This window comes from Phoenix dactylifera, chromosome 11, assembly GCF_051530095.1.
Source record: "Phoenix dactylifera cultivar Ajwa chromosome 11, Ajwa_hap1_PhDact_Kaust_v1.1, whole genome shotgun sequence".
Classification (NCBI taxonomy): domain Eukaryota; kingdom Viridiplantae; phylum Streptophyta; class Magnoliopsida; order Arecales; family Arecaceae; genus Phoenix; species Phoenix dactylifera.
In genome coordinates this window covers 21,378,154-21,388,453 of record NC_143200.1, presented here as the reverse complement: position 1 = coordinate 21,388,453, position 10,300 = coordinate 21,378,154, and the positions used below count along the sequence as shown (strand labels likewise).

General features: G+C 37.9%; 1 protein-coding gene across 1 annotated transcript; it reads left to right on the top strand.

Moving 5' to 3' along the window:
- Positions 1–483: 483 nt before the first annotated feature.
- LOC103711401 (uncharacterized) lies at positions 484–2,575 on the top strand. Its single transcript, XM_008797532.6, has 2 exons — positions 484–838; positions 1,843–2,575. The coding sequence occupies exon 2, from the start codon at positions 1,888–1,890 to the stop codon at positions 2,299–2,301; it is 414 nt and encodes a 137-aa protein (XP_008795754.1). The 5' UTR covers positions 484–838; positions 1,843–1,887; the 3' UTR covers positions 2,302–2,575.
- The last annotated feature ends 7,725 nt before the right edge of the window (positions 2,576–10,300 follow it).

Sequence of the window (10,300 nt, the reverse complement as noted above, 5' to 3'; positions counted from 1 at the left end):
AAAAAAGAAAACCGGCGATGGGGCTGGAGCGCGGAAGGACACGTTTCCAGGAAGCCCATACAGATATTTTTATGCGGACGGTCGTACTGAATTGGTTCATTGAGCAACCCTGAAAGGGCAATTTCGTCATTGAGAATTTTTTAAATTATCTTAAATGTTCGAAAATACTATTTTTGTTAAGAAAACCGGCTTTAGTTTCCGTAAATCTGCCGCAATATCGGGAATTAGTCCCAAATCCTGGATATAAACCCAAAGTGGCTTTTAGCGGAAAAAGTTTAATAAATTAAAATAACTACAATGACCATTGTACCCTCATGGGGCTGTTCGTTGAACCCCGCCAACAATTTTATCAAGTCTCTTCCACCAATCTGTGGTACACGGAGGAACACGAATTTTGATGTAAAAATCAAGCCATCCATTTTATCTTCATTAATATTTAATATTTAATATTTAATTTAATATTCATCTATTTAGGCTGGCAAACTGCAGAAATATCTCCTCTCCACTGCTCTTTTTTGTTCTCCTTCTTTCGCTTCTTCTGCTTTGTTTGCTCGTGCTCCCATAGCCCATTGGAGGCCAGATGCTGGAGCTTTATTCCCTCGAATCCTTCCGTCTTCATTGAAATCTATACCCCTCTATCCTTCCTCTCTGATCTGGGTTTTGCTTGGTTCATCCAAAGACCAGTCTTTTAGCCATCACATCCCCCTCTTTCTGCAGCCAGAGTTTTCAAAATCTGATTTTTTAAATGTTTTCTAACTCTGTTTTCTCTCAAATCGAGTAGATTTTGAGGAATGGGATATCAGGGACCGCCGAAGAGGAGAGAGTAGTTTCATCTGAGGTCAGTAACAGCATTTGGTTCTCCCACTTACTTTTCCATCCAGGCGTTTCATTTTGTCCTTCTTTTTGGCGTTTATATGATAAAGTTGAATCTTTTTTTCCTGTCTTTGGTTTTTTTTGGGGAGATTTTAAGGGTTCTTCACGCTTTTAGTCATGTTTTTGGTAGAGTTGACGCTGGCTTTTTTTTGTTTGTTTTATCTTTGGAAAAGACTTAAGCATGGGCACTTCCAAAAAGTGATCTTAGCTGGCGTTTTTGTTGCTTATTCCTAATGGGTTTCTTCAATGATTTGATTTTTTTGATCAAAGATGAGGTTTTTGTGTTTCAATGTTTAGTCCTTGGATCTTATCTTTCTTCTCTCTAGTTTAGGATTTATGTTGGCACTGATTTGCTTCCTTTGCTTCGATTAAAAGGAGGGATTTCTATGATCTTTCAAGAGTGATTTTTATGGGTTCTTCAGTTTTGCTCATGGTGATGCTAATGAAGAAGTTAAAAATTTCATTCCTTCTCGGGGTCTCTGTAGTTTCGTGGGTTCAATATTCGAAAAATCCTTATTCTTCAATGACTGTTTCTTCTTTGGGATTATCTACTACCATATAGTATCTTCAGAAAACTTCATATGTTATATTTTTTGAAATGGAAATCTGGATGCTTAATTACAGTCTGTTTTTAGGATTGTCTATAACCTATCAATCTTACATGAACCTTCTTTTTTCTTTCCGAAATCTAATATGTGCCCTAACACAATCTAATAGTATTTGATAATATTGTCATTTTAAATATAACTGTTCTTGTTTGTTATGGGTTTCCTTGTTGCATCTTTTATTAGTTTAGAGATCTTGTTTTAGTTCATGCCTTAATAGTTTACAAGTCCATGAGACTGAATCGACCTTTTGCTCAATTACCTTGTAGATTTGCTGTTGGTTATAAATATTTTGCAGTGTTTAAGTTAATTGATGCTTGGTTTCATTTTAAGTTTGCTTGATTTCATTTTATTTCCATTGCAGCTTCTATGATTGTTTGAGTTTTCTCTATTTGTAAATTTTGGATTAATGGGTAGAGGCAGAGGAAAGGGGAAGAAATTAACTATAGTAACAAGCCACGAGGATCCAGGGAGTGGTGATGAAGAAGTGCTTCCTGCCTATAAGAGGAGGGGGAGGCCACAAAAGCCTTTAAAAGATGACATCGATGAAGAGGAAACTGAGAAGATTGAAGAAGAAGAAGGAGATGATGTGAAACCTTCTGCCTCGACCAAAGATACAAAAGGCACAGCTGTTGAGAATGGGAAGAAGAGGAGGAGGTATTCACAAGTAAAAGAAAACTATGATTCAGTCCTGGAGGAAAACAGTGCTGGGGTGAGATCCAACAATGAGGAGTCGACTAGGCCTAATGGTTTTCGGCCAAATGGAAGCCGGCGAAAGAGCAAGCCTCGACGGGCTGCTGAAGCCGGAGTTGAATTCAAGTGAGATTTGCAACAGTAGGTTTTTGGGTTTTCCATCATCCCATCGCCAGATATATCATGCATCTCAGAGTCCCTAGTGGTTTACCTTTTCTTTTCCATGTTCTTTTCTACTTTGCTTTTTATCTCATTTTGTCCATGAATGAACTGAACTGGGAGGGCAGGGTCTAAATATGCTGTTTTATAATTTTCTTTGGCACCATAAAGCTGATATAAGGTACTTGCTTTAGCTCAAATGCAATTTCTCTGTCCTGCAGAATTATAAGCACAAAGTTTTCTTATCTGTGCCTTGTTTTATTTCTTTTACTGTTACTATTTTGTCTTAGCTACCTGCTTTTTATCCAATGAATTGTAGCAACGTGGTTCATCCAAGAGACTCCTCTCTTCTGCAATAGTTTGCGTACCAGTGTTTTGCGGTTCTCTAATGATATATAGTCTTTTTTTCAGTTTTCTAGATATGATGTTCTCGTGATGCTTATCTTTAATTGCAGCTATTTTGCTTGCTTTATAGTACTTTAGAGATGGCTGCTGCTGTATTCTTCTGGTCCTCTTTGTTGTATCAGTTTTTGCACAATGTGGTAACTTTAAAGAACATTCAAGGGCACTAATGCCCTTCTTACTGAGGTTTTGAGGTGATTCTTTTTCATGCTGTCCATTTGAAAGCAAACCTCAAGATGCCATTTGGAAAATTCTAAAACATCTGTAGCATATATTAATACCCATTGTTTGAATTGTTTAATGATCAAAATGAATTCTTCGTATCCCCCACAACTCTTGTACCAAAGGGTATTGTTACCATGTATCATATAGATGTGACTGAGACTGCTTCTTCTGTCGATTAGTATTTTACTCTGTTCCTTGCTGTTTCATTTGGATCTGCCATGCTTGCACCTTGTTTGTCTATGTTGCAAGTCATTGAAATTTTAATGCATGCTAATATTTAGCTTCATTCTGCAATCTTTTCTCTAAGCTTCTCTATGGCTTTTGGTATATTTCTTTTAGTTTTCTTTGGCATTTCTAAGAAGCAAGCGATCACCTATTTGCTTATCTTTCTCTATTTATATCTGGTAAATAAGTTTTATTTATTTTAAGTTAACTAGATCATCATGGAGCCAGAGATATAATGTCATATACCCTACTTCTGTTATATCTAGATTCATGTATGTTAGAACCTAGTCACTACTTTCAGCTGTAGTGGCAATAATGTAAATATTTTAATGTGGGCCTAAACTACAACATGTTGCATATCAATGTATGCCATTTGGACCTCTTTGTAGGTACTAACACATTTATATTTCAAATGTAGGAACCATTGCAAGGATCTCTAGAACAATTACATAGTCTAGAAATGGTTAGTAATAATGTAATACTGCCTTTGGCTGCACTGTGTTAATTATCATCCTTCCCTGTTTGAGAGAAGGCTGGTGTTTTGCAAGATGCCTCACTATGGTGAAAGGAATGCTATTTGTGTTCTCATGCATTGAAATTCATTGTGGTAATCCATAAAGAAATAGCTTGATTTTACTGCTTACTGAATTTATAAGTAGTAGGTGCCATCTTGTACATGTTCCTCGGTTTGGGTTTGAAGTGATGGAACTCTTGTAAACATGAAAATGGTCTCTTCTTTCTGATCCCGTTTTTAATATAGCATGGGAATCTGTTCACACAGAAACTGCTATTTTTCTTCAAATCAATTGAAATGCTAGATAATATTATGAAATTTAAATCCTAGGTTCTAGAGTTAAAGGTCTCTGCGATAGTTTTGCTCTATTTATCAGAAAAGAGAAAGTACTGCACTTGAGGGCAAGTGCTTAATGAAGTCTAGCAGTAGTCTACCTCTGATACTTTAGCCCTTTCGTTCAAAATAACATAGCTGATCCGATCTCATTATTGTAGCCTGTAAATTTTGATTGCCCAATATCATATAGAATAATGTTTATCAAAGAGAACCTACTTCTTAGTAAGCTTAGTAAGCTAGTGTTTCAGAAAGTATTTACAACTTGCCTAGAGTTTGCACTCTTATACTGCATGCAACAAATCTTTAGTCAAAAGCACTCACCATGCAACCCTTGATAATTTTTGGAGTGTAAGGATACCCTCTTTGAGTTGGTTGTCATTGTCTTGTAATTACGATAGTATTCTTGGATCTTTTATTAACAGCTCATGGAGTGGCAATTCTTAAGTTAGGAGCATGAATATTGTCTTGGTACCTAAGTACATTTCCATTCTGATTTAATTTGTAACACACATTTTTCCTTTCCCTGTTTGTCACATGTGTAAAATGTGTACATGTCCATGCCTCATTTTATGCAACAAAAAGAAATGTGACTTTGTTAGATTTAAGTGCCAGTCTTGATGGCACAATACTTACCATGCAATGCCAGTCTGGCAAGCCACTGGATGCGAAATCTCAACCCTTGATTAAATGAGTTGTATCCTAATTCTCTTGCTTTTTCTCTCTGCCAAATTGCTCATTTCTCTTTGCAGGTCTGGATGACTTGGTTTGTACCTTGTAGTAGTTTGTTTAACCAAGTAACTTAAAGAAACTTAACTTGCTGAAACCAATATGGTGACTGTATTTTAGGTAGAAGAAGGTCATTCTGTTTGAAGTGGAAGAAACTGATTATTATCTGATTAAGTTGAAACATAACCTGCCTTTCTTCTTGAAAGAATAATATTGATTGCTATATCCAGGGCGTATGAGTGTTCATTATTTTGCAAGTTAAAACTAATGCCTTCCTTTTTCCACATTTCTCTATTTGCATTCTAACCTACCAATCTCTATGGTCATGAAAGCTTCAAGAAGTATTGACTGTACAATCTATCTGGGGGATTATCTATTATCATTCTCATCTAGACCAAGCAAACCGTCATGAAATCCTAACAATGTCTTGGTCTACCATAAACACTGCAGGGGAATGCATCTAAGTATGCATGCTATATTGGGATGTCAATAACTTAGATTTCAATATGAATCTTCCTTTTTGAGTTTATTTGTGATATAGACCTGTTTTGTTGTGTGAAAGCACTATGCTGCAACCTGCACTTGTCAAGATGCTTTCATGTTGCCTTGCCCAACATATATTTTGGTATACATTGACTGTACAATCTGTCTGGGGGATTATCTATTATCATTCTCATCTAGACCAAGCAAACCGTCATGAAATCCTAACAATGTCTTGGTCTACCATAAACACTGCAGGGGAATGCATCTAAGTATGCATGCTATATTGGGATGTCAATAACTTAGATTTCAATATGTATCTTCCTTTTTGAGTTTATTTGTGATATAGACCTGTTTTATTGTGTGAAAGCACTATGTTGCAACCTGCACTTGTCAAGATGCTTTCATGTTGCCTTGCCCAACATATATTTTGGTATACCTCTCTTGAGTTTGTTATTGAGGGATAGATGATTGCTGAATATTTAAGTATCACTAAAACATAATTGAAAAAACATATCTAGATTCAGAAAATCGCTCCTGATGAACTTACGCTTTAACCAAACTTGCATATGAATCATTGCCTGTGTTTTCCTTTTTGTTTCTCTTTGATATAATTTGTTCGATAGTCGACAAAGTGCCTTGCAGTAGTTGGACAGTGGGAACGGAAGGAAGATATTTCAATAATAGAGGGAGGATTACTTGACGTAGTGGTTTTAAGCGATTAGATGCAATGCCCAAAAACCCAATATATGATACAAAGTATAGCAAAGAAATCACAGGAAAGGTTTAGAAATATACCCAAGTTATGATAGAAACCAGAAAGATACTAATCGTTCATCTAATAATCATATATTGAGTTGGACCAAAAAGATAGAATGAAAATGCAGAAATAGCTTAGGTGAAGGAGGAGAACCAGAAGTATAGACCACATTACACACAAGAAGAGTAAGCCATATATCCTTCCTTTAGATGGTGAAATCAAAGAAATAGATTGGGTAAATCTTATGCCCGTTGATGACTTCATTACAGGAACCTCAATAGGGGATAATGCATGCGTATTCTTGTTTACACCACATTCATATTGATGACTGTGACCATTATACCGATCAACAAGAGGCCTCAGAAGGTCATCCAGTATAAGATTGAATAGTAGTAAGTCTTTTAAAGGGACATCTTGTGCAGGCTGAAATAAGAGTTTCTGGAAAGGTTGTAACCTTCAATCAGGTACCAACATGCAGATCAAGAACTTGATGAGCAGGCCGAAGTACTCGGCTAGTAGGCTGAAGTTATACTCAGCTGGCAGGCCAAGTTGTACTTGGTCAGCAGACCGAAGTTGTACTTGATTAGTAGGCCGAAGATGTCAGGTAACAGCTAGAAGGATGCCAATTTCAGACCGAGTACCAAAGAATCAGGCTAAAGCATTAGTGGTGCAAACCGAAAAACCATGGGTGCAGGTTGAACCACCAAGAGAGGAGGCCAAACAACCAGGGTTGTAGGTTGAAACATCAAGGGTGCAGACCAAAACATCAGAAGTGCATGTTGAAGCATCAAGGTGCAGATCGAGTACCTGCTGTGTAGACTGAGGGGAACGAGAACTATTAGCCTAGGATGGGGTCTTTAGTAGAAAGAAATCCAAGGGCAGTGGATAGTCAACAGTTACCACTACCCAGAATATAGGAGTAGTGGAAGAAATGTTATTGCCATGCATAACAATAATGGCCCACGTGATGCAAACTAATAAGGACAAGTATCAAAATTAAAAAATAACACCTATCCTAACAGGTAACAAGAGCCACTTGTAAATATCAAGCTGTAATAGCAGGACAACGATTTTTTAGCGAGATCAATGAAATTCTGTCTTTTCATTTTAACTTTTTAGTTAGTTATCCTTAGTTTATCGTAGTTAGTGAAAATTCCTGAAGCTTCAAGGAAACAAAACCAATTATCTTTCTATCCTTTCCGGCGACGGTAGGCAGCATGCCTGCACATCAAGCCAGCCCTCCACTGTTTCTCCCTTTTTCTGAGAAAAAATTCTCGATATAGAATTGATGCTGATAAAAATTTAAACTGTGTGCTATAGTGCAAAGCATTAGAAACATGCAATCCTGGAGGAAAGTATGGTAGAAAAATTACCCTGAAACATATTTATTGGTATAAATGTGGTACACAGAAGTGTAAGGTCTATGAATTACCATATCGAGTTATTGGACGTGGTAATGACACAAAATTTGAGAAAAATAATGAAAAGATTATGGATTTGATTGGCCTTTATGCCAAAGATGATAGAGCACAGAGGCTACAGAAGGGTTAAGAGTAGATCACTCATCTAATGTAAAGACATATTTTGGTCATTTCTAGATATACCTGATGTAAATATATCTGATCAAAAGTTGAGAGTCTCCACTTATGGCATTTCTAGACTTGAGAAAGTATCTGATACAGTATCATGAGACATATTTTGGTCAATGCTAAGGTAGCATTGTTTACTTGAAGGATACATTAAAAATGTTAATGATGTGTCCAGATTTTAATTTTAGTGAAAATATAGGAGATGACGTGTCGGCCAAACATGAATGTCAAAAGCTAACCAAATTGTGTTCATTTTTGTTATCTTTGATCAGTTATACAAAATAGTTTGAAACAATATTAAGGCACATCTAATAAAATAGAACCAAGTGATTTAAGCCAATAATTGTGGTGTTGCTGATTGCAACACAGCTTCAAGAATTGGAGGGTACGAAATTTGCTGGTTTCTGCAAATCAGCCAGTCTACATCGGTGTCTGCTACATTACTTTTCGACTAGTTTATTTTATAACACTATTTTCTGGCCTGTGTGATATAGGTCATGCTGAAGGATATATAGTGCCTCTGAGATTCTTGTTGTTAGGCAAAAACCATATACATGTTGAACATATTATACACCATATTTTCCCCGAACTCAGCCAAGTTGTGAAACTGGCAATCTCACTATGCATAATTATTATCTCATTTTCCATGGTCATTATTTAGTCAAGACAATGAAAAAAAAAAACAATAGGGTTGAAGGAAACTAAGGAAGAGAAGAGGGAGCAGGCACATTGCAAACACTACCAATCTTTACTGCAAGACTGAGTGATGCGGGACAGCTAATTTAGAGAAGAAATTAAGAAGGGGAAGGAGGAGGGAGGAGTCTGGAGTCTACCAGATGCCAAAGCAAAAGTCCTTTTTTAATCCAAAATATTCTGCCCAACAGTAGATAAGGGGGTGCCATATATAGCCCCAATACAACTACCCATGATCCCCACAAATGAGATCATGTAACTACCCATGATCCAACGACATCATGGGCCACTACACTAGCTAAATACAATCAAACAAGCCAGCAACTAATAAAATACGAAAATACATAAGAAATAAATGAAAATACGCATGAAAATAAAACTAGGGTGGTCAAAGTGCTATGCACGCCGGCGACGCCTGTATACATGCTGGAAACGGTGGTTTGTGTCCCCACCAACTCCCCTCAGCGGAGAAGAGTTCGCCTCTGGCGAAACGGATGTCTGGTAATGCTCCAACAGGTCTGAAGCAAGTCGCTGAAGCTCATCTCTGCTAATCCAAGTATCATCTGACGGAGGTCGACCATGCCATCTGACCAGGTATCGCTGATAACCACCGTTCTGCGTGCTAACAATCTGATCATCCAAAATCTGTTCCACTGTGTCTGTGATCTGCGAAGAAGAAGGTACAGGAGGCAAGGCAGGAGCAGGAGATATGTTCTCAAAATTGGATGTGCAGTCAGTGTTAGGCTCATTGAGTGGGTCTGTAGGAATAGTTGTCGGACCTCGGTAGGCAACTAAGTCTTCTACGTTAAAAACTGGATTAATCCCAAAACACTTGGAATATCCACCACATATGCATTAGATCCAACCCGTTTCAGAATTTTGTATGGACCCATACTTCGGGCGTGCAATTTCCTAACGGCTCCTGGTGGAAACCGTTCAGGTCTGATTCTGATCATTACATCATCACCCGCTCGAAATTCTTGATAACGTCGACGTAAGTCAACGGCCGTTTTATATCTCGCATTGTTGATTTCAATTTTCTTCTTAATCTCTTTATGTAAATTTTGCATGTGTTGCGCAAAGGATTCAGCGGTCTCAGAGATTCTATTGTTAGGGGCTACTGGGATAAGATCAACAGGTTTTCGCGGTACATAGCCTAAGACAATTTCAAAAGGGCTCAAGCCAGTGGTCCTGTTTACAGAGCTATTGTAGGCGAATTCAGCTATGGATAGAAGAAGGTCCCAATTACCGGGGTGGTCACCTACCAAACATCGTAGAAGGTTTCCTAGACTGCGGTTGACCACCTCAGTTTGCCCGTCTGTTTGAGGGTGATAGGCTGTGGAATATTTAAGCTTAGTACCCATAAAGTTCCAGAGGGTCTTCCAAAAATAACTAACAAATTTGACATCTCTATCAGTCACTATCGAAGTTGGAAGCCCGTGGAGCCTAACAACCTCATCAAAGATAATCCTCGCAACTTTGGAGGCATCAGAAGTCTTGGAAGTGGGTAGAAAATGTGCCATTTTAGAGAACCGATCCACTACCACGAGAATGGAATCATGCTTACTTCTAGTCTTTGGCAATCCTAGCACGAAATCCATACTAATGTCCTGCCAAGGACGATCTGGGACAGGAAGGGGAGTATATAAACCAGTGTTTTGTTTGCGCTGTTTGGATAGTTGACAAGTACGACACTGACTAACAATTTTTGCAACATCCCGTTTTAAACTAGGCCAATAAAATCTTTGTTCGACCATATCAATGGTCTTATTTCTACCAAAATGGCCAGCTATTCCTCCCGCATGAAGTTCCCAAACAAGAAAATCTCTAAGGGATGTTTGAGGGATACATAGCTTGTTTCCTCGGAACAGAAAGGCATCAACCACAAGGTAATCACTATTGTCCCTGGTGCGACCATCTAAGACGCTTGCATAGATCTCAGCGAAGTCTGGACAAGTTGCATAGTCGTCAATTATACGTTCAAAACTAGTAACATTTATGCTTACCGACAAAAGTAATG

Excerpts from the sequence above, each read along its gene's own strand:
- LOC103711401 (XM_008797532.6), top strand. The coding sequence starts at position 1,888 with ATGGGTAGAGGCAGAGGAAAGGGGAAGAAATTAACTATAGTAACAAGC.